The following is a 23,161-nucleotide window of genomic DNA, read 5'->3' on the forward strand; positions in this document are numbered from 1 at the left end:
GGACTGCTATGACCTGAGCCCAGCCAACCAGTTTTGCAGAGCCCGCATGATGTAGTGGTTAAAGCAGCGTTTCTCAGCCTTGGGTTGACTAGTGGTCAGGGATGATGGGAGTTGTAGTCCAACAACATCTCGGGACCCATGTTGAGAAAGGCTGGATTAGCATGTTAGACCTAGGAAGCCAGGGTTCAAATCAGATACACAACAGGAAATGAGTAGACCTGAAGCTTATTGGTCTTGTGTACCTCTATTCCCTTCAGCTTACATTTGAGATTCTGTCTCTCTCTGTTTCTCTAGGCATGCACAATCCCTTGCAGCCCTGCAGGCTTACTGTCACTGGCTAGCACAGTTCTACAGTGAAGTTCATCGGCAAAACCCCACACAATTTGTCTCCCTTGTCTCTACTGCCCTGGAAGCAATCACTCCACTAATCAGTTCTAAGGTACCATGCATGACCCAGAGGCATCAGCCATTGTGTACAAATCCAAGCCTTGAAAGTATCCCTCTTTTGCCTGGCAGGGGGGCCATTCTTGTGCAGGGGATGTAAATTAACTTATGAGGTCTTATTGGTCAATGTGTATAATGGGAAGCTGCCTCATTTGAAATGTCAGTAGTGAACTGCTGCTGGGTTGAGCTACCATTTTGCAGCTGCTTGAGCTTCCCTTTCTTGGGTGGGGGGGGGGTGATCTTTCAAAGCGAGTGCTCAGGAGAACAAAAAAAAACAAAAAACCAGAACCGGAGCATGAGAACTTTTGCCTCCAACCTGGTTCTCTTCTGTCCGTCCTGTGCTGTTTAGAGCAGTGGTTGAGCTGCAGTCCTCTCCAAAACCTTTCAGGTTGGGTTCTGGCTGCTCCTGTCTTTTGTCTTCCTTGTCGCCAACTGGGGAGGTTGGCTTAGCTTTTGGATAAATTGCTCTCCCTCAGAACTCCTGAGAGGTCTTAAACTTCTTGCTGCCTCTTGTAATCATGGGCTGAAAGAGCGGCATAATCAAGATTCTGCTAGGTTATCGTTGTTGCTGGTTGGCTCCCCATTCATAATCTATTGAAGAGGTTCCAGAAGACCAGTGCATGTCCTTCAGCTGCCCCTCCGTGGAGTAGCTGTCACAACAAACCTGTTCACTCTTATGTACCATTTCTGAATCTCCTGGATCAAACCCTTCTGTTGATTCAGTTACAAAAGAGGCTGAAGATCTCTGTCCTCATGCTCCTCCCCCCCCCCCCCCCCGCTCAGGTACAAGAGAAGTTACTGTTGTCCTCTTGCCACCTGCTCGTCTCCTTGGCCACCACAGTACGCCCCGTGTTTCTTATCAGCATCCCAGCTGTCCAGAAAATGTTCAACAGGATCACAGATACTTCTGCTCAGCGCCTCCCTGATAAGGTACGGTGGGACTTAGTGAGCGAGCTGCCATTGCATTGGCTTGGGTAGTGGAGCAACACCACTGCATGTCCGTTAGCTGTAGATGGTTCAGACACAAGTAATTCTGGGTAGCTTAGAAGTGGCCTGCTTCCGATCTCACAGCTGCTTCCAATAAAGAGAGGGGAGAGGAGCAGCATGCATTTGAACCATACACGTGTGTTTTGCTTAGAGCCAGTGTGGTGTAGTGGTTAAGAGTGGTAGACCTGTAATCTGGGGAACTGGGTTCGCTTCCCCGCTCCTCCACATGCAGCTGCTGGGTGACCTTGGGCTAGTCACACTTCTCTGAAGTCTCTCAGCCCCACTCACCTCACAGAGTGTTTGTTGTGGGGGAGGAAGGGAAAGGAGATTGTTAGCTGCTTTGAGACTCCTTAGGGTAGTGATAAAGTGGGATATCAAATGCAAACTTCTCCTCCTCTTCTTTTTAGTGCTCAGTAAGCCTGTTGACTCTAAGCTCTTTGGCTCTGCTGTTGGCATGTCTGTGCAGTGTAGTCTCAAGGCAACACCATCTAAATGGTTGGACACCAGGATCCTTTTCCCTTTCGGAGCTGCTGATTGTGTTTCTTCAGCTCCTCCTCCTCTCTCTCCCTCCTTACCTCTTTTCTTTCTTTTTGTTTGATCTGTCTTATTCTCCGCAGGCTCAGATACTCGTGTGCCGAGCGCTCTCAAATATCCTGCTGCTGCCATGGCCAAACCTCCCGGAAAGTGAACAGCAGTGGGCCATTCGCTCGACTAACCACGCCAGCCTAATCTCCGCCCTCACCAGGGATTACCGCAGCCTGAAATCCAGTGCCATCTTGCCCCAGAGGAAAATACAGCAGGACGATAGTAAGTTCCCCCAATACAGGCCTTGTTAGCAACGGCAGAGTAACTGCTAGCACAGTCGAAACGGAAGGATCGGTAAATCTCTCTGACATTCTGGCCAAAGTATCCACATAGCAGCTTTGCATAACTGATGTCTCAGTTCCCAATGGTCCATTGGCAATTAACCCTTGCTTATAGCTGTGAGTAACATTGAGATCTTGAAGTCCCCCTAAGTCCAGGAGAGGTTGATATCAGTTTTGTTTCCCTTCCAGCTGGTCCTTCTGGGGGAAATAAGGGGATTGGTGCTGGGGGTTGCAAATTTTGTACAAATGCATCTCTCGTACTCTGTAAAGTGTCGTGCTCACTAATGGTACTATATACCGGTAAATACAGTCACCCCCCCCCCAGGTGTGTGACTGTGTATACATGTGGCACCAGGCAGTCAATTCCTAACCTGAAATGGCAAGAGACAGCTGGAAAGTCCTTGTGGCTCGCAAGGAAACCTTCCCCAGAGCCTCCCAGAGCCTGAAAAGGATGTCAGTGAGCCAAAAGTCCAGGAAAAAAAATACTCCAAGGGCTCCAAAATGGCATGTGGGAGCTCTTGCTGATGCTATGGTACCCCGTTCAACAGCTGTTTGGCAGGAAGCGGTGTGTACTGCAGCAGGCTCCCCACTTACCCAAACCCAATGAGGGAGACCTTGTGCAGCACTTCAATTAAGGTTTTAAATCCTAATTCAACCTGTGGTTGGTGGTTGAGGGGGAGAAGGAAAGGATTTAGGCACTTTTGCAACCGCATGTTTAATCAGGGGTTTAAAGCCTAATTAAACACTTGATCAGTGTGGGGAGGGAATAAGGAGGCGATGTCTCTGCCACCATCATTTCCTCCTCCTCCCTTGTTCACCAACCAGCCGCTTTCTTGTTTGGCAGCCATGGATCACTTCATATGGATCCAACCTAAAGCAGTTTGGGGCTGCCTAGACAAATCCTGGATTGGCCCAATTTGGTTTGGGATCCTGGATTTGTCCAGGATTATGCTACGTCTCTTCAGAGACAGGACAGACTGACCCATTCTCAGTAGAAGCTGTTTAGGAGGAGGCAAAGACAGCATAGGAAATCTTACAGAGATATACCTCTGGGATGGGTGTCTTGGGTCCACATTTTGTAATTTCCCATGGAAAACATAGCCATTTTCTCACAGCAAATGGTTTGGGAATTTCGGGCTACCACCTCTTAACTTTTATCTCTTTTCACCCCCACTGGTGCCCTGGGCTGATGGTTTGAATGTCCTCTCTTGATTTTGCAGCCAAGACAGTTATCCATCAGACTCTCAGCGTCCTGGAAGATATCGTGGAAAGCATCTCTGGGGAAGCCACCAAGTCCCGCCAGCTCTGCTACCAGTCACTACAGGAGTCTGTGCAGGTCTCGCTAGCCCTCTTCCCAGCTTTCATTCATCAGTCAGGTATAACCACAGGGCAGCCTTTCCAGGCGTGGGTCATTCAGGAGCTCTCACCTGTACTTGGCAAGAAGTCCCATCGGGCTGCCATGGTCGTACAGGCGCAGCCGACGCCACATTAATTCCTGCCCCCCCTACCAACACTTGTGTAGAGAATATTTATCAGGAATCAAGATGGCACTATGCATGCCACTGGGCTGTCCCAACTGGTTGATCTTTTCCATGTACAGGGAACAATTCGAACACAGATCCTAGCAGGTCTCACTGCAGTGAAGAAAATCTGAACGAGGCTTTCAAACTAAATGTGGGTGGTTTGCAAAGGTGACTCGTTAATTTGAGCAAGCAGAAATTAAGGGCAACCCCAAATGGTTTTTTAGGTTGACTTTAACTGTCATTTCATTTTGAGCGGGATTATATTTGCTTCTGCTACGTCTTTTGTATTTTATTGTACTTGCAGTGGCCTGTGGCTACAAGCAAGAAATGCTTATCATATTGTGCCCAGGTAAAAGTTGGGAATTTGCAATGCAGGGGATCCAAGAATCCAACTTCCTAGCTGTACCGGCTTAAACCCAACCAGTCACGATCCACTCTGGGGGAATGCTTGCTTTGTCTCAGCCAGTAGGAATCTTTATTATCTGGTGGTGGCCATCACTAAAGTGGAGAAATAACTCTCACCTGCTCAGTCGCCCAGGTTCCCTCAGATCCAAGGCGTCAGGGGGCAATAATGTAGGTGGAGAAGGGCGAAAAGAGCTAAAATATATTGTGTGTAAATTATTTTATGCCTCTGAACTTAAAAACAACCTTGGTCTGACACTGCATAAGGCAGATTCCTATGTTCCTACATATATAATGTTCCTACATAAGGAAGATTCCTATGTTCCTACATATATATATGGCTTGGTCTGTGGTTTTTTTGCTCGGGTGCCTCATGCTGTGTTGAAGCCCAGAACTTCAGTTTTGATCCTGCATTGCTAAGTCTTAGCACTTGGCTCTGTATGTTTCCAGGCTGCACATGCCCTCTTCTTGAGTACCTACAGAAAACATGTTGGATTGCAACCCAAGGATACAACTCTAGATTATGACCCATAGCCCACTTGTAATTTGTTTGTTTAAAATTGTATGTTGCTTTTCCATATAAACTTGCTTAAAGCAGCTCACAGCGTAACAAAGATACAAATACAATGCTTCATTACAATAGCAACCAAAAATTCAATCACTTCAAACATAACATGACCATCAAATAAATAGATTGGTTTATCTGAATGTTAGAACATTTAAAAATTATAAAAAAGCTATTGATTGTTAAAACGGATCAATTAATGACAAATAAATATTCCAATGCAATCATATATCAGCACTAAGCTAAGCAGCAGCCACTTAATGGCAGTACTATACCAAATGGTACAAAAACTAAAAAGTGTATAAAATGTTTCATAGTGGCTGAGCAAGTTAATTGCTGCCACACAAAACCTCACATCCAACCCTAAACTGTGGTCCAACATTGGTGCTAAAAATCAACCTAGAGGAGCAGAGCATCTAAAATCACAAATACCTGTAACCATGACAAAAATTTAACTGTAAATGTTCAAGTGAGTAATGGGTGTGAGCCCTCCCTGAGTTCAGCATAATAATAATAATAATAATAATAATAATAATAATAATAATAATAAATTTTATTTATATCCCGCCCTCCCCAGCCGAAGCCGGGCTCAGGGCAGCTAACAACAATAAAACAGTACAAAAGTACAGCATGACTTCTTTTTGTGTAGGTGCACAACTGTAACACTAAGTATGGTTGTTTGCTAGAGGTTACTGTTCATTTCAAGTATTTATTTTGTTTTATTGGTTTTTTATTTTCTATATGTATATAGGCCACCCTCCAACAGAGTTTAGGGTCAGGTATCAGAGATTTTTTTTTACAGTCCTGCATTTCCGCAGTCAGCCACTAGAGTTCAATCTAAACCATTCTGTGCACTAATCCAGTGCCTTGCCATTGACTGTGGGGCTGCACATGCTATTACACTGATAACACACAGAGCCTTGTCACCAGCTGCTTAGCTGTCAATTTCTCGAACCTGCTGGTTAAGGAGGGCTAAGATGTCAAGCCTTTGGCATTAGCTGTGCAGTAGCTGCCAGGGGAGGATTCACTTTGCCAGTCCAGTGTCAAATAGCAAAGGTGGCTCCTGCCCAAGGACAGTCACTTGTCAAAACATTGCTTTTTTTGTTAACGCTTTCCTTTTTGGCTCCTCCGCCTTCCCGTCTCCAGATGTGACAGATGAAATGCTGAGCTTCTTCCTCACCCTCTTTCAAGGGCTGAGGGTGCAGATGGGTGTGCCTTTCACCGAGCAGGTCATACAGACGTTCCTCAACATGTTCACCAGGTAACCCACTCAACTTTCTGTCGCTAATCTTTTGCTGCTGTTTCTTTGACACAGAACTTAAATATGTAATAATAGGATGGAGCTCACTTTTGAGACTGGTATGTAGCTCAGATTTCAGAAGGGACGGGGAATTTTCTATGCATTTACTGCCTGTAAACAAATGCTCTACAGCTAGACCCAAGTCTTCCTGAAAGCGTCATTGTTTTTTGTGTTGTGCCCTTAGAGAGCAGCTGGCCGAGAGCATCCTCCATGACGGGAGCACCGGGTGCCGAGTGGTAGAGAAATTTCTGAGGATCCTTCAGGTGGTGGTGCAAGAGCCAGGCCAAGTCTTCAAGCCTTTCTTACCCAACATCATCTCACTCTGCATGGAGCAAGTCTACCCAATCGTTGCGGAGGTAGGGCCATTCTGGGGCTGGGCGAGAGACAGAAGGGGATGGGGCAAGGGAGAAGCTCTTGCAGGGTCCGAGTCATGGGACAGCAGTGGAAGCTCACCCCTGAGAAGCTTTTAGGGCATCTCTGTAACAGATGTACACCACTTGGTGGCTTGCAGTCGGATGCACAAATTGACTCCTTTAAAAGGGATCCATTTTTCAGACACTGCCAAGTGATCTGTCCTCAGGTGCTTTGTTCACACATGGTGAGACCAATGGCAGGGAGGAAGTAGGCAGCAGCCAAACTATCCGCGGGAATTAAAATTGTCAGGAAAGCAGTGGTACTGTTTATTATTTTGCTTCCCTGTCGGAAAGAAGAGGACTGAATATTGCATGGAAATAAGCTGCCTTTAAACTTTCATTGGGTGGAATATGGATTGAAAATCAGATGGTCATCTTACTTTTAGATTTTATTTTCAAGAGGGGCAGTACTTAAAGGGTGTGCAACTGCAGCACTAACCCATGACTGCTGCCTTCTTCTGCTACATAGCAAACGCCTCCCTCTCTGACCATCCGCCTTGGGCTGTGCTGGTAATGAGAGCCGTTCTGGCGATGGGTGTGTGGTGACCCCCTGCGTGCTTTCCCTTTGTCCCCAAGCGATCCTCTCCCGATGTGAAAGCTGAACTGTTTGAGCTGCTTTTCCGGGTCCTTCATCATAACTGGCGGTACTTCTTCAAGTCCAGCATTCTGGCGAGTGTCCAGAGAGGCGTAGCTGACGAGCAGATGGAGAACGAAGCACAGTTCAGCGCCATTATGCAGGTACCTGGACGGGAGTCGGCTGGTGTTGTCGCTTCCTTGCTTGTGAGGGCCCAGATGCTTCTGGCTGGCAACTGTAGGAAACGGGTAGCACTGCAAAATGGGGCTCTGTTCCAATACCTCAGAATGGTTAAAACGGCTTACCAGCTGCAAGAAGGCAACAGTCCCTGGTTTTCCCATGAGTCCAAGTGCTGTCCTGAGACATTAAGGGAAGGACCTACTTGATTTGCATTGTGTTCTTTGTACACTTTGAAGGCTCAAGACCTTTTCAAAAGAGGCAGTGCTTAGTGCAACTGCATATTTTAACTTTGTGACTTCATAGAAGTGTGGAAGATGGCGATGTGATGGGAACGGCCTGTGTTATTTTAAGAAAAGTGAGTTAACTCCTTGGTCTGGATGTTCAAGCAAATCTCTAGCATCTGCATTACCAAGTAGCTATTGTGGAGGCCTCACCTGAACCCTGGAGTTACTCACTGAACCCACTGGAGAAGTTTCTTTTCCATACACTGCTGTTCCTTCTGTACCCACACTTGTTCCTAATCCTGTTGTCTACTGAGAGCCTGTTAGTTGTTTGGGGCCATTTCAGGCAACTCCTGCTCAGGTTCCCTTCTCATTCCAAGTGCTGAGCACTGGTAATTTGTAAGCAGAAGATTGCTAAAAAGCTGACAGCTCAGTAGTGGCTGACTCTAGCCAAGTGCTTCTGGCTGTTGGCATTCCAGTTGGCTCATGCTCTTTGGGAGAGGCGCTTCTGCTTCGTGCTCTCTGAATGTTCTGCATGGCCCAGGATGTCTGCATCCTGCTAGGGAGTTGTCTGCTTGCTGCTGCCGCCATGGTCAAAGTCCAGTCTCTAGTCTATTCGGCCATTCTCAAATTCTTGTTTAACTCCCTGAGGCGGTCTGAGCAGAAGTAGGAAAAGCTCCTTCCCTGGCCCTGTTTCCTTCAAAGCCTCAGTCTCTGTTTGGAGGAGGGCCACTGAATCCCAACCATTCCTGCTTCATCTTGTAACTTGATACGAGACAGTCTCAAGGAAGTGAGATTTTACAACAAGAAAACATCCCTGACACGAGGATCGCTGTCCAATATAGATACAGATAGGTAGCCGTGTTGGTCTGCCATAGTCAAAATAAAAAAAAATCCTTCCTGTAGCACCTTAAAGACCAACTAAGTTAGTTCTTGGTATAAGCTTTCGTGTGCATGCACACTTCTTCAGATACATCTTCTGACATCAAGAATCACAAAACAGAGAAACCAGTAGGACAGTGTTTCCCAACCTTTTTTGGGCAAAGGCACACTTGTTTCATGAAAAAAATCTCGAGGCACACCACCATTACAGCCCCGTGACGTCAGCGCGCAGCATCACGCCGGGAGGGACATGAATTGCTAGCAGATTACATAATCACCTCCTTGAGGGCTGGCTCATCTTCTCCGAAGGCAGAACCCCATTAATTAACAGCACAGACTCACACCATAGCCAAGACGAAGGGGGAAAACCTCAGTCATGCACAGTCATGCACATGTGGGGGCTAAATGAGGACGAAGACCGGGCAGAGAGCAGGGTTCAAATCACCCCACCTGGCCAGGACAATCCCTGGGTGCTCCCTTGGGCCACTCGCCTGACCCACCTCGCAGGGCTGTTGTTGCGAGGATAACACGGGGAGAACCACACGCGCCCCCGGGAGCTCCTTGGAGGAGAAAGCGGGCGATGAATGCAATGCACGAAATATATGAGAGGCGACCAGGTTTTGCAGGTGAGGGGCCCCCGCCAGCCTCCGCTTCCAACACCCGGCGCAACGACGCCGAAGTTTCCCCCCGGGCTCGGCTTGGGGAGCAGCGCTGCTCCCCCCCGTCTCCCCTTCGCCCTCCCGGCTCTCTCTGCCGCCCACTGGGGACCCCCCTCACCTGCCAAGTCCGGAGCGCCGGTGGAAGTTGCATGCATGCATGCAGGGCGCCGCGTTGCCATTGCATTGCACTGCACTCCATGCAACGCCTGCACGCATGCATTGCCTTGCACGCCCGCCAAGGGGTCTCCCCGCGGTCCGATGCGTCCCCTCCGGCGCGGATGCAGCATTGCAAAAATAAACCCCCCCCCGACACAGCCCTACCTGGGGGGCAGCCTCCGCCTCCGCCGCTCCGCCTCCGCGGGGATCCCCGGGCTCCATCCTGCCGCCCGATCTCCGCGGGGGCACAGGCAGGCTGCGCGGGGTCTGCGCGGAAGAGCCCCTGCCCGCCCGGCCGCCGCCGCCGCCGCGCTCATTCCATGACCGGGAGAAGAGCGCTTCAAACAAAACGCCCGGCCCGCCAGGCCACGCTGGGAAACGTAGTTCGTGCACCCCGCGCGGGCGCGGAGCCCAAGGGCGAGGGGACTACGGATCCCGGCAGCCCCCGCGCCGGGGACGGAGGGGGAGAGGCCGGGTGCAGGGATGGAGGGACGGGTGGGCGAGCGAGTGAGTGAGTGGCAGCCGCCAAGCCTTGGCCGAGAGCCAGGAAGGGCCTCCCCGGAGGAGGAGGGAGGCGCAGAGCGGGAGGGAGGGAGGGAACCCCAGGGGTCATCTAGTGACGGCGCCCCAATCGAAAATTTGACTTTTTTAAAAAAAAATCTTTCAAATTTTTTAATTTTTCCTGCGGCACACCAGGCAACATCTCGCGGCACACTAGTGTGCCGCGGAACAGTGGTTGGGAAACACTGCAGTAGGAGAACACTTCAATCTCCCAGGACATTCTATACAAGATCTCAAAGTAGCTGTTTTACTACAAAGGAATTTCAGAAATAGACTGGAAAGAGAAGCTGCTGAATTGCAACTCATTACAGTGGTGCCTCGCAAGACGAAATTAATTCGTTCCGCAATTCTCTTCGTCTTGCGGTTTTTTCGTCTTGCGATGCACGGTTTCCCATAGGAATGCATTGAAAATCAATTAATGCGTTCCTAGGGAAACCGCCTTCAGACCAGGTCCGGGGACAGTCTGTCCCCGGACCTCTTCTGAAGGCTTGGGGGGGGGACAAGGGCTTTTCTTCCCACCCCCAGCATTTTAAAAAACCCCGGGACAGCGGAGGACTTCTCCGCTGTCCGGGCGATCTTAAAATGCTGGCGGGCGGCATTTTAAAATCGCCCCGGGACAGCGGAGGACTCCTCCGCTGTCTGGGGCGATTTAAAAGCCCCTGGGAAGGCAGGCAGGGGGGACAAAGACTTTTGCCCCCCCCGCCCGCCTTCAGAAGGTGTCCCCCCCCCCACCCTGCTTCGGGGCAGCGTTCCGAAGCGGGGTGGCTGGGGCAGGTGTTCCTGCCCCCCCGCCCGGCTTCGCAGCACCGCTCCGAAGCTCGGCGGTGGGGGCAGGTGTTCCCGCCCCCCCACCCTGCTTCGGGGCAGCGTTCCGAAGCGGGGTGGCTGGGGCAGGTGTTCCTGCCCCCCGCCCGGCTTCGCAGCACCGCTCCGAAGCTCGGCGGTGGGGGCAGGTGTTCCCTCCCCCCCACCCTGCTTCGGGGCAGCGTTCCGAAGCGGGGTGGCTGGGGCAGGTGTTCCTGCCCCCCGCCCGGCTTCGCAGCACCGCTCCGAAGCTCGGCGGTGGGGGCAGGTGTTCCCTCCCCCCCACCCTGCTTCGGGGCAGCGTTCCGAAGCGGGGTGGCTGGGGCAGGTGTTCCTGCCCCCCGCCCGGCTTCGCAGCACCGCTCCGAAGCTCGGCGGTGGGGGCAGGTGTTCCCTCCCCCCCACCCTGCTTCGGGGCAGCGTTCCGAAGCGGGGTGGCTGGGGCAGGTGTTCCTGCCCCCCGCCCGGCTTCGCAGCACCGCTCCGAAGCTCGGCGGTGGGGGCAGGTGTTCCCTCCCCCCCACCCTGCTTCGGGGCAGCGTTCCGAAGCGGGGTGGCTGGGGCAGGTGTTCCTGCCCCCCGCCCGGCTTCGCAGCACCGCTCCGAAGCTCGGCGGTGGGGGCAGGTGTTCCCTCCCCCCCACCCTGCTTCGGGGCAGCGTTCCGAAGCGGGGTGGCTGGGGCAGGTGTTCCTGCCCCCCCGCCCGGCTTCGCAGCACCGCTCCGAAGCTCGGCGGTGGGGGCAGGTGTTCCCTCCCCCCCACCCTGCTTCGGGGCAGCGTTCCGAAGCGGGGTGGCTGGGGCAGGTGTTCCTGCCCCCCGCCCGGCTTCGCAGCACCGCTCCGAAGCTCGGCGGTGGGGGCAGGTGTTCCCTCCCCCCCACCCTGCTTCGGGGCAGCGTTCCGAAGTGGGGTGGCTGGGGCAGGTGTTCCTGCCCCCCGCCCGGCTTCGCAGCACCGCTCCGAAGCTCGGCGGTGGGGGCAGGTGTTCCCTCCCCCCCACCCTGCTTCGGGGCAGCGTTCCGAAGCGGGGTGGCTGGGGCAGGTTTCCTGCCCCCCGCCCGGCTTCGCAGCACCGCTCTGAAGCTCGGCGGTGGGGGCAGGTGTTCCCTCCCCCCCACCCTGCTTCGGGGCAGCGTTCCGAAGCGGGGTGGCTGGGGCAGGTGTTCCTGCCCCCCGCCCGGCTTCGCAGCACCGCTCCGAAGCTCGGCGGTGGGGGCAGGTGTTCCCTCCCCCCCACCCTGCTTCGGGGCAGCGTTCCGAAGCGGGGTGGCTGGGGCAGGTGTTCCTGCCCCCCGCCCGGCTTCGCAGCACCGCTCCGAAGCTCGGCGGTGGGGGCAGGTGTTCCCTCCCCCCCACCCTGCTTCGGGGCAGCGTTCCGAAGCGGGGTGGCTGGGGCAGGTGTTCCTGCCCCCCGCCCGGCTTCGCAGCACCGCTCCGAAGCTCGGCGGTGGGGGCAGGTGTTCCCTCCCCCCCACCCTGCTTCGGGGCAGCGTTCCGAAGCGGGGTGGCTGGGGCAGGTGTTCCTGCCCCCCGCCCGGCTTCGCAGCACCGCTCCGAAGCTCGGCGGTGGGGGCAGGTGTTCCCTCCCCCCCACCCTGCTTCGGGGCAGCGTTCCGAAGCGGGGTGGCTGGGGCAGGTGTTCCTGCCCCCCCGCCCGGCTTCGCAGCACCGCTCCGAAGCTCGGCGGTGGGGGCAGGTGTTCCCTCCCCCCCACCCTGCTTCGGGGCAGCGTTCCGAAGCGGGGTGGCTGGGGCAGGTGTTCCTGCCCCCCGCCCGGCTTCGCAGCACCGCTCCGAAGCTCGGCGGTGGGGGCAGGTGTAACCGGGACCTCTTTTGAAGCAAGCGGCTGCGGAGAGAAGCGATCTCCCTGCAGCCGCTTGCTTCAAAAGCTTTTGAAGCAAGCGGCTGCAGGGAGATCGCTTCTCTCCGCAGCCGCTTGCTTCAAAAGAGGTCCCGGACCTGTTTTGAAGCAAGCAGCTGCAAGGAGATCGCTTCTCTCCGCAGCCGCTTGCTTCAAAAGAGGTCCCGGACCTGTTTTGAAGCAAGCGGCTGCAGGGAGATCGCTTCTCTCCGCAGCCGCTTGCTTCAAAAGAGGTCCCGGACCTGTTTTGAAGCAAGCAGCTGCAAGGAGATCGCTTCTCTCCGCAGCCGCTTGCTTCAAAAGAGGTCCCGGACCTGTTTTGAAGCAAGCGGCTGCAGGGAGATCGCTTCTCTCCGCAGCCGCTTGCTTCAAAAGAGGTCCCGGACCTGTTTGAAGCAAGCAGCTGCAAGGAGATCGCTTCTCTCCGCAGCCGCTTGCTTCAAAAGAGGTCCGGGACCTCTTTTGAAGCAAGCGGCTGCGGGGAGAAGCGCAGCAGCTTGCTTCAAAAGAGGTCGGGGCAGCGGAAAGCGCTTCCCGCTGCCCCCGGACCTCTTTTGAAGCAAGCAGCTGCGGGGAGAAGCGATCTCCCTGCAGCCGCTTGCTTCAAAAGATGTCCGGGAGATCGCTTCTCCGAAGCCGGGCGGGGGGGCAGGAACACCTGCCCCAGCCACCCCGCTTCGGAACGCTGCCCCGAAGCAGGGTGGGGGGGAGGGAACACCTGCCCCCACCGCCGAGCTTCGGAGCGGTGCTGCGAAGCCGGGCGGGGGGCAGGAACACCTGCCCCAGCCACCCCGCTTCGGAACGCTGCCCCGAAGCAGGGTGGGGGGGAGGGAACACCTGCCCCCACCGCCGAGCTTCGGAGCGGTGCTGCGAAGCCGGGCGGGGGGGCAGGAACACCTGCCCCAGCCACCCCGCTTCGGAACGCTGCCCCGAAGCAGGGTGGGGGGGAGGGAACACCTGCCCCCACCGCCGAGCTTCGGAGCGGTGCTGCGAAGCCGGGCGGGGGGCAGGAACACCTGCCCCAGCCACCCCGCTTCGGAACGCTGCCCCGAAGCAGGGTGGGGGGGAGGGAACACCTGCCCCCACCGCCGAGCTTCGGAGCGGTGCTGCGAAGCCGGGCGGGGGACGGGAACACCTGCCCCAGCCACCCCGCTTCTCTCCGCAGCCGCTTGCTTCAAAAGAGATCGGGGGCAGCTTTTGAAGCAAGCGGCTGCAGGGAGATCGCTTCTCTCCGCAGCCGCTTGCTTCAAAAGAGGTCCGGGGCAGCGGGAAGCGCTGCCCCCGGACCTCTTTTGAAGCAAGGGGCGGTGGGGAGAAGCGATCTCCCCGCCGCCCCTTGCTTCAAAAGAGAAGACCCGCTGTCCCCGGGGCAAGCTTCGTTTTGCGAAGCAAGCCCATAGGGAACTTCGTCTTGCGAGGCAACTCGAAAACGAAAAAACCTTTCGTTTTGCGAGTTTTTCGTCTCGCGAGGCGTTCGTCTTGCGGGGTACCACTGTACCAAACTTAAAACAATGGAGAGACCTGGTCTGAACAGAGACATTGGATTCTTATCTCATTATACATGACTAAGCCATTTCTCACCTTCTCACCCCTTGCCTTTTCCTGTAAGACCTATTACAGTCGTTAAGAGTCGTCAACAGGCTCATCTCAGTTATCTGCCAATCTCCAATTCCCACCACCCTTCTGAGTAATACCCCTCCCCACCTTCTCACTATATAGAAGGATCTGGCAACTTCTGTTTCAGTGTATCTGAAGAAGTGTGCATGCACACGAAAGCTTATACCAAGAACTAACTTAGTTGGTCTTTAAGGTGCTACAGGAAGGAATTTTTTTTATTTTGTCCAATATAGAGGTAGCCAGTCTGGAGCTGTCCAGATGTGGTTGAACGAAGACTCTTCCTCTCATCAGTCGCAACCAATGTGGCCAATGGGCAGGGGTGATGGAGGGTAGACAATATCAGGTTCCCTGTCACTGGTCCAATGGCTATTCAAAGAGCTTCTAGTTTTTGGTTACTTCCTTCAATGTCTGTTTTCCTGAAAGGCTTTTCCCCCTGTTCTATAGGCATTTGGCCAGTCCTTCCTGCAGCCTGACATACACCTTTTTAAACAGAACTTGTTCTATTTGGAGACTCTGAACACAAAGCAGAAGCTGTATCACAAGGTAAGCTCCCTGCTTTCTAATGGATACAACAGTATAGTCTGTATCTTGCTTACACAAAGTGCTAGCACAAGAGGGACAGTTCAGAAGGCTAGCAATTCTGGTTCTTCCTGCTTATTGCCCCCTAGTGGTCCATACACTCGGGTGCTCTCCTCGCTGGAGTTGCTGTTGCTTACGTGTTGGAAGAGCATAGGCCTGGCTTGTGTCATAAATTAAATTGGCCTGTGCAGAGAGGATCAAGAATCTCTCTCAGGCAGAACAAGGAAACTAATTCTCCTTCAACTTGGAGAGGGAAACGGCAAGAGCTTTTTTCTAATGCCTGTGTTGAATATGTTGCTCCCAAAACCATTGCCCAAAATGCCCAGTGGCGGGTGGCTTGCAGAGGATCAGGTATATTGAATGAGCATGTCAGAGACCCAGGAAAACTGGGCCCCTCGACATACTGTAGGGATTGTGGCAGGACTCTTTGTCATTGTTTAATCATAGCAGATTTTACCCACATTTTCATTGTGAGTGCCACATTATCACATGAGTTAACCATTTTAAATGTTGTGCAAGCTTGCTAGGGCAGGTGTGTTCAGCTGGTGGAGTGGTGAATGCCAAGTTGCCAGGGGTTTTCACTTACCTCTGCATCTATGGAGGTGAATGAACCCTGCACTGGACCCTGGAGGTGTGGCATAATTCAGCTGCCATGAGCCACTGAAACAAGGCCTATCAGATGGTCCTTTGCAGAGCACTTCGCAGTTTCACTGATCCCCCAGAGCTGCTGTTTTTCTGAGCACCGCAGGAGCTTGCTGAACACCCTTGTTCTCTTTCCCCACAGAAGATCTTCCGGACAGCCATGCTTTTCCAGTTTGTGAATGTCCTGCTTCAGGTACTAGTCCATAAATCACACGACCTCTTGCAAGAGGAAATTGGCATAGCCATCTACAACATGGCCTCCGTGGACTTTGATAGCTTCTACTCGGCCTTTCTCCCGGGGTTCTTGGCCAGCTGCGATGGTGTGGACACCAACCAGAAAAACGTGCTTGGAAGGAACTTCAAAATGGACAGGGTGAGGCTGGCTTGGAGCTTTCAGGTGGGGTTGTTCTGTACGGACAGACTGACAGCACACACACCCGTGCCCCAAATAGAACCTCCTTGAACTATAACATTTTATTATTGAATGAGAACATAAGAAGGACCCTGAAACTGAATCAGACCAAAGTGGTTTGGCATCTAGCCCAGCATCATCTTCTTACCATAGCCTACCTTAACAAGCCACAGTTCCCAGGGTCCTTTGGGGGAAGCCATGATTATTTAAGGTGATAGTTCCCATTTGCACTGCACATTTAAAGAGGTCTCAAAGAGGAAGGGAAGCTCTCAGAGTAATGGCTGGTTCAGGACTGTGTGTCCCATCAGACTACACCTTCTCATGGCTTCATGCAGAGAGTTTCTCCTGCCTGAAACCCTGGAAAGCTGCTGCCAGCCAGTGCAGACAGTACTGAGCAAAATGGGTCAACAGCCTGACTGTGGATATAAGGCAGCTTCTGGGGGGTGACATTGCTTTTGTTTCGGCGCTGCTCACTACAAAGGTTTCTATTTCCCTCAAAAACTCGGCTCTTCCTTCATAAGACTTCATGGTGATATTTAAGGCCGTCTCACACCCACACAACCTAGTTGAAATTAGCTGAATAAAATGGCCCCAGACTGTTGAAAACAGAGCCAGGAGTGTGCTTGGTGCCATTGCATTCCCTAGTGTCAACACTCCTTTGGAGCAAAGAACTGGAAGGATTGGTTAATCCTGTTGTTGTTGTCCTAACCGTTGGCTGTCTCTTCTCCCGTGTCTCCCCACTTACCCTTTTCCAGGACCTGCCCTCATTTACACAGAACGTGCACAGGCTGGTCAACGACCTGCGCTACTACAGACTCTGCAACGACAGTTTGCCCCCTGGGACCGTGAAGCTATAGTTCTCGGCACTGACTCTGGTTCGAATCCCTGTTGTGAGCGGACCTGTGCTCCTCGTGTTGCCGCTGCCTCCGCTCCCCGATCTCACCAGGCCGGCTGGATGCAGAAGCGCCTCCCCCATGGGCCCCCGTGCCTGGGAGAGCTGCACGCTGTGCCCCCACCCTTGTCCATTCCCCTTCCAGCTCCTCCTCGCAGCTGAGCTGTGGCAGCTCTGTGTCCTACAGGGTGTCTCGAGGCCCATCTGCAGGCCGTTCCTCTATAGCTGGATGTTTTTGTCTTAATACTGTGGCATTGGCAGATTTGCAGGTTCCGGTGACTGGTCTTGTGCATCAATCATGAGGCAGAAACGCCAAAGACTACTTCAGATGTTCCCACCTTCACATCATTCCACCTACCTCCCTCCCCTCCTGCACCTTGCTGCTGGGGAGGGGAACATCCCATCAACTTTTTGTTTTTAATTGCCTTGAAGCCTCCCCTGCCATCGGGGGGAGACAGATGGACAGACAGACAGAGCTCTGTTTTCGTCGGGGTTTTTTAAAGAAAAGTTTTTTCTCATCATTCCATTGTGATACTAAAATGTGCTTAATGGAAATAAAAAAAGTGCTTACTTTGTTGTTTTAGACGGGCTTGAGATCTATTTTGGCACCTTCAAGGCCTTTCGGGAAGTCTTGGGGAGGGCATAAACTCCGGGCTTCAGACCAGTTCATAGAACCGTAGAGCTGGAAGGGATCCCCAATGGTCATCTAGTCCAACCCCCTGCAATGCAGCTGTCTCTGCTAGAGCATCCCTGACAGATGGCCACCCAGCCCTGCTTACAACCTCCCAAGGGAGTCCATCCCACTGTCAAACAGTTCCTACTGTGAGAAAGTTCTTCCTGATGTTGTGTCGGAATCTCCTTTGTTGTCACTTGAAGCCATTGGTTCGAGTCCTACCCTCCAGAGCAGGAGAAAACGAGTTTGCTCAATCTTCCATGTGACAGCCCTTTGGATATTTGAAGATGGCATTCATATCTCCTCCCAGTCTCCTCTTTGCTTGGCTAAACATACTCAATTCCCTCAACTGTTCCTTGGTTTCTAGATCATCTTGGTTGCCCTCCTCTACACAGCTTGTCAACATCCTTTTTAAATTGTGGCGCCTAGAACTGGACACAGTATTCCAGGTGTGGTCTGACCAGGGCAGAACAGAGCAGGACTATTACTTCCCTTAATCTGGACCCTATACTTCTGTTGCCTAGAGTAGCATTAGCTTTTTTTTGTTGTTGTTGCTTCATCACCCTGTTGACTGATGTTCAGCTTGTGCAGGTGGATCTGTGCACATTCCTAAAGAGTGATTTCTCTGGGTTGCTACATGACTTTCAGTGATAGTTAATGATGCTTCTATAGGGTTTTTCATATCTGCTCAGAGCCTGCTTTTCCAAGGGACTCATGATGGCATTACATGGGCTACTTTATTATTCACAACAACCTTTTGAGGTAAGCTAGTCGAGCGACTGACCTCAGGTGGGCCCCAGTGAACTCTAGGCTTTGTGTTTACCTGAACCTAGCACCTAGTCCCACTCCCACATTTTAATTAGTGCATTATTCTGGGCCTTTAATCTTTAGAAAAACATATCAATAACTGTATGAGAGCCTGCTGTTGTGTTTCGCCGAATTGCAGACACATGGTCTGAGCAGATTCACCAACAGAATGCCATGAACTCATAGACACTTGCACTCTTTCCTGTTGACCTTGTTTTCAAGAGGATGAACTGTGTAGAGATACCTGGAACCTCTTCAGATACCCCAGTCTTTCCTTGCCATTGTACTTTGTGGCTTGCTGGGTCTTCAATTCATTCAAGGTGTTTCTATACTGCTTTTGAGGCTAGCACTCCCAAAAGAGGCTTGCGCAAGAGAAGCATCAATTAAAACATTGCATTAAAACAGAAGGCGCTGTTTAGAGGAGGCTGGATCTTCTGCTTCCACCACCACCCCTGGCCAGAATGGTTCTTCAAAATCCACTATGGCGACTATCATTGGAAGGAGGAGCCGTGGCTGGGAGCTGGATGATGACACATTACAAACTCTGCCTGCTAATTTTTTGTCTTGTTTGATTTCGGCCACAGTGATACTCAGCCTGTCCCTGGCCTGCTCCAGGGGTCAGCATCCTTGTGAAAGCATCGGTCACAATACTGTTTACCCAGAGTGAAAGTGCATGTTTTCTCTGCCCAGATCAATGGGTCAATGGTCATAGTTTTGGAAGATGCTCAAATCTTGCTGCTACGAACAACTGGTTGTCCCATTTCCCCAGAGCATGTACTCTTCCAATGTGAAGCTTACTTGATTTTAGGAACATAGGAAGCTCTGGTTCATTGGTCCACCTGGCTCAGTGGTGTCTACACTGATGGGCATCTGCTCTCCAGGGTTTCAGATAGGCAGCCCTACCTGGAGATGCTGGGGATTGAACCTGGGACCTTCTGCATTCAAAGCAGATGGTCTGCAACAATAGTCTCTTTCATCATGGTGCTCAGGCAGTCATCTGACTTAGGAACTGACCAAACCCTAAGACTCATTTAGCTTCCAGCGCAGTTGCTACATCATATGCTTTCAGGCGATAGCCATGGCCCAATAGCCTTCAAGCAGGCAAGTGCACTGGCTTCTGTTCCATAAACTGGGAATTGCAGTGCTTGAGGCTCCTCAGAAGTGAGCAACCCCACCACAGCTCCTCTTCATGAATGCCATTTGGATGTTTGCACATGAGGCACAAGAGTTGGCAGGTTGGTTCCCAAAAGCCATTGCAGTTCAGTTGATGCTAGCCAGGTCTTTTGGGACAGAAGGTTGTGGATTCAAATCAAAGGGTTCATGGGTGAGCTGGACTTTTAAGGAGGGATCTGAAAGGGGAAGCTGTGTTGTGGACCTTTTGGGGTGAAGAGTTCCAGGCATGAGGAGTAGCAAGGGAGTCAGGGTTGTTCCCGTGAAATGTGACCATATTTGGTCAGATGAATGAATATTGGTAGAGTTGGAAGAGAAAAGATGAACTGGTCTTTTTTGGCAGGAAGGGGGGCAAAACTCAGAGGAGCTTTAAAAATCAAGAGTTTAAAAATTGAGTCCACCTGCATTTTGTTGAACCAAATGCATGTCTAGTTTGCTCTCAAAAGCTCCTAGCATTGAAGATTCCAATGCCCCTCTATACAACCCACTGGTGGCCTAGCGCTCATCACATGGCTCCTCCTTGGTGCCTAGTCTAAACCTGTCCATGGCATTTAAAAGGTTGATGGATCCAGGTGGCACAACACCTGGAGAATCGGAGGTTAGGATTGGGAACCAGGAGAAGAGAACTAAGCAGGACTCGTTTAGTTGTGCAGAGAGCAGGTGGGGTAAGGGAAAAACAACCCTCTGTCCTTGATGCTTCTGCCAAAAATTTTCTGGGGTCACTGTTCTGGGAGCTATGAACTTCCAGCAGGTAGAACAGCGCTGTTTGTCTTCTGAATTGGAGCCAGTTCAGGGTTGTTGGAACAACAGGGGTGGGATGGGGACAAGTATGAAGGTGGTCCTAGACAACATAGCTCCTGCTTATGGAAAAAAGAACTTGCGATTTTAATACTTGGTTGGCATCCAGATGACTTATGAGCGAGAAATGGTAAATGAAATGCCCTCGCCCTGCCCTCCACTGGAGGTCTCCCATTGGGACCTCTTGGTTTTCCCAGGCTTAAGTCCAGCATGTGATTTCTCCTGCACAGATTCTCCCGTCTGGCTGGCGGTTGGAGCAGCATTTGGCAACCCCTGCAGGGCCTCATTTGGCCCAGGGGCTGGTAGTTGCCGCCTGTGTTTTAGGGAAGTATTTCAGCCAATTTGGTTCAAGTCCAGGGAGAAATATAGGACTGAATGTTGTGATCAGGCAGAACCTTTCACATCTTAAAAGGATGGAAAGCTGATGAAGAAAGCACCTGGGAAGGCCAGTGATGCCAGCTACATAATGGTTTGTTTTGTCAAGGGGAAATAGCTTGTTCTTGGACACAACCTCAACTTAAAGGGCAAAGTTTCTCTAAAGTCTCTAAATTCCCCTATTTTCCCCCAAGTTGGGAGTATTTGGCTGCAGCTGTACTGACAGAAGGGAGGGTGGCCCCTCTCCAAACGGGCCTCGTGTTTCCTCTTAATCTCTAATTAGATGTTCTGTATATTATCTGCAAGATCGACAACAGCACCCATGAATCCAGCCTCCCTCCCTCCCTGTTCATCACTGAATGATGATCCGCTCTCAGGATGAGGGAGACACTCCTAAAGGCAGAGGTTTTTTATATATAAAAAAAATCTGCACTGAATGTAGCAATTAGCCACACAGATTTCTGAGGTCACAACTTGCACAAAAATCAATTGGTCCTTCAAGTCCCTCATCAACGTTCAAGTGCTCCGTAGGGAGGAAAGCCTGTGAACTACTGTTCTAATACTCCAAGCATGTACTGAAGTAGAGCAGTGTATAAAGACCAATGTTAATTATTTGCTACAGGAAACCCATCCCATAAACTAAGAACGTTTCAGCTGTGTGAGAGGGCAACTCCCATAGCCCTTCGCTTCATCCCTTTAGTAACTTCTTGTTGCTGTTTGTTTTTGCCAACCGGGTGCCCTCTGGCTGTTCCGGACTAGAAATCTCATCAGCCACAGCCAGCGTGGGAGCTGCAGCACGAAACACCTGGGTGGGTGCCAAATTGCTGGAGGCTGGCGTTACAGAGTGCGCTTTACAAAATAGAGCGCCGGTCCCTGCTGCTAGGCGCTTACAATCTAATCCCGGGGAACGGGGGGGGGGGGGGAATGGGGCAGGCAAGGTGCATCCAATTGTTTCAGTGAGGTGTGCTCGCCTCTGGGACATATTTTATTTTATTGCATATACATATTTTTATTTTTACTTATTTCGGTTCGGCGGTTTAGGCGCTGGGATTTATTGGGCTGATGCGTGTTGCAGCTAATGTGGAAGTATTTTAATAGCCCCCGTTAAAGTACCCACTTAGTACTTTAGCGAGAACAAAGTACCCGATTAGTAGATGGTCAAATGGTCTGAGCCGGCTTCATAAAACAACTTCCCATTCTCCTTTTGCTGTTTCAGAAACGGCTGCTTTGCTTCCCCCCCCCCCAAAAAAAAAAACACCCATTCCTGCCTAGGAGCACTCAACCAGCTTTTCCTCTCTCCCCCCGCCCGCCTTCCCTGATCCTTCCTTGCCGGCGGAAGCAGCTACGGACAGCGCCCCGAGATCGGCAAGTGCGCCCACCCTCGTGGTGTCTGCTCGTCTGGCCCATCAGCAACGGGCGCCCCCAGCTTCCGGAGCCGAAAGTTGCTGCAAACCCTGTTAGCAGAAGAGGCGGCCGAGAGAAGCGCGCCGCCCGCCCCCGGGGTGGGGCTGGGGGGGCTGCGGGTTTCTTTAAGGGGGCCGCCCCCCTGTAACGTGATCCTCCTCGTTCCCACGCCCCCCCCCCCCCGGGGCCGCCTCGCTCGGCCTGGCCTGGGGGCGGACCGGCGGGTGGGGTGGGGGAGCAGCGGCCCCGCAGCCCGGCTCTCCCACCCCCAAGCCCTCGTCTATAAACCCGGCCGGGCCGGCCCCCTTCTGCCGGGCGAGCCGCCATGGGCTTCCTGCAGCGCTGCGTGGGCCGGAGCTGCCGCCTGTTGCTGCCGTCGGGGCAGCGGGGCGCGGGCAGCCTCGGGGCGTGGGGGGCTCTGCCTTGCGATCGCCTCCCCGGGGGGCGGCTGTACAGCGCGGGTGAGTTGCGGGGCGAAGCTCCCTCGGGGTGGGATATCGCCTCCGTTCTTCTCCTTCCGGCGAGGAGCTGCAGAACTCGTTCCTTGAAGCGCCTCTCTGCCCCGGGATGGGCGCGCAACTTGCGCCCTCGCCGCGTGGTGGCTCCGGCGGGCAAATCCGAGTTAGGCAAAGCCGGGCCAGGCCCTTCCACCCACCCGGCCGATCCGGAGTCCTGCAGGGTCCTATCTCTCCATCAGGCGTTACCCCTGGAGACACAGCAGGGCATTCCCTGGTTGCACATAACTTTGAGGAGTTGGGTATTCCTGGAAGGAATCATAAGACTTGTACCCCTTGGCACTCTTTCTTTGCTTACCCACCCAAGCTAGCTTGGCATGGGGGGCTGTTATGAAATCTGGCTTGGCATTTCCTTGGGCTGTGCAAACTAGAGGGGGGATGGTTTGTTTCAAGTGCATCCTAGAGTCATTGTTGGAAGGGACGACGAGGGTCATCTAGTCCAACTCCCTGCAATTCAGGAATCTTCCTGAATTCTCCTGTTGGCACAGCTTGGCATCCTCTGGGGTGCATCTATAGGTGCCTTAGGAAGAGCTGTAGCTTAAGGCGAAGTTCCCTCTGACTTGAAACGGTGAAGAGCTGGGAGTTCCAGCCCTATTTTCCATGCCCCACTTTCCCATGCCCCTGTGTTGTCAATGACTCCCAGGGTGGTGGTCAGATGCTGCTGGTGTTCCCTTTTTTAGCACGCAATCTAGTAAAAAAGGTAAAGGACCTCTGGACGGTTCATTCCAGTCAATGGGGTGCAGCGTTCATCTCTCTTTCAGGCTGAGATGGTTTTACCATGCAAACTAGTACAGTATCCACACACCAGGTGGGAAGAAAATCTAGCTGTGGGCAGTGATGATTCCTAAACCCTCTCCTTGACACACTGGCAAGCAGGG

General features: G+C 52.6%; 2 protein-coding genes across 4 annotated transcripts in view; both read left to right on the forward strand.

Moving 5' to 3' along the window:
* Positions 1-17,124, forward strand: part of XPO6 (exportin 6) — a 50,144-nt gene extending 33,020 nt beyond the window's left edge. For both annotated transcript variants that reach the window (XM_083473631.1, XM_083473632.1), the window contains 10 exons: positions 295-439; positions 1,228-1,374; positions 2,049-2,238; positions 3,518-3,673; positions 5,934-6,048; positions 6,272-6,443; positions 7,077-7,238; positions 14,461-14,559; positions 15,380-15,610; positions 16,405-17,124. In XM_083473631.1, coding sequence (XP_083329757.1) covers positions 295-439; positions 1,228-1,374; positions 2,049-2,238; positions 3,518-3,673; positions 5,934-6,048; positions 6,272-6,443; positions 7,077-7,238; positions 14,461-14,559; positions 15,380-15,610; positions 16,405-16,506 — 1,519 coding nt within the window. In that variant the 3' untranslated portion in view covers positions 16,507-17,124. The remainder of the gene's footprint in view (positions 1-294; positions 440-1,227; positions 1,375-2,048; positions 2,239-3,517; positions 3,674-5,933; positions 6,049-6,271; positions 6,444-7,076; positions 7,239-14,460; positions 14,560-15,379; positions 15,611-16,404) is intronic.
* A 4,610-nt stretch (positions 17,125-21,734) lies between these two features.
* The window catches only part of NME4 (NME/NM23 nucleoside diphosphate kinase 4), a 43,125-nt gene continuing 41,698 nt past the window's right edge, over positions 21,735-23,161 (forward strand). Inside the window, exon 1 of one of the 2 annotated variants that reach the window (XM_083473901.1) lies at positions 21,735-22,229. In XM_083473901.1, the coding sequence (XP_083330027.1) occupies positions 22,094-22,229 (136 nt within the window). In that variant the 5' untranslated portion in view covers positions 21,735-22,093. The remainder of the gene's footprint in view (positions 22,230-23,161) is intronic. The other variant, XR_014518847.1, reaches the window with a different exon arrangement.

This window comes from Podarcis liolepis, assembly GCF_965112155.1.
Source record: "Podarcis liolepis genome assembly, chromosome: 14".
Taxonomy (NCBI): domain Eukaryota; kingdom Metazoa; phylum Chordata; class Lepidosauria; order Squamata; family Lacertidae; genus Podarcis; species Podarcis liolepis.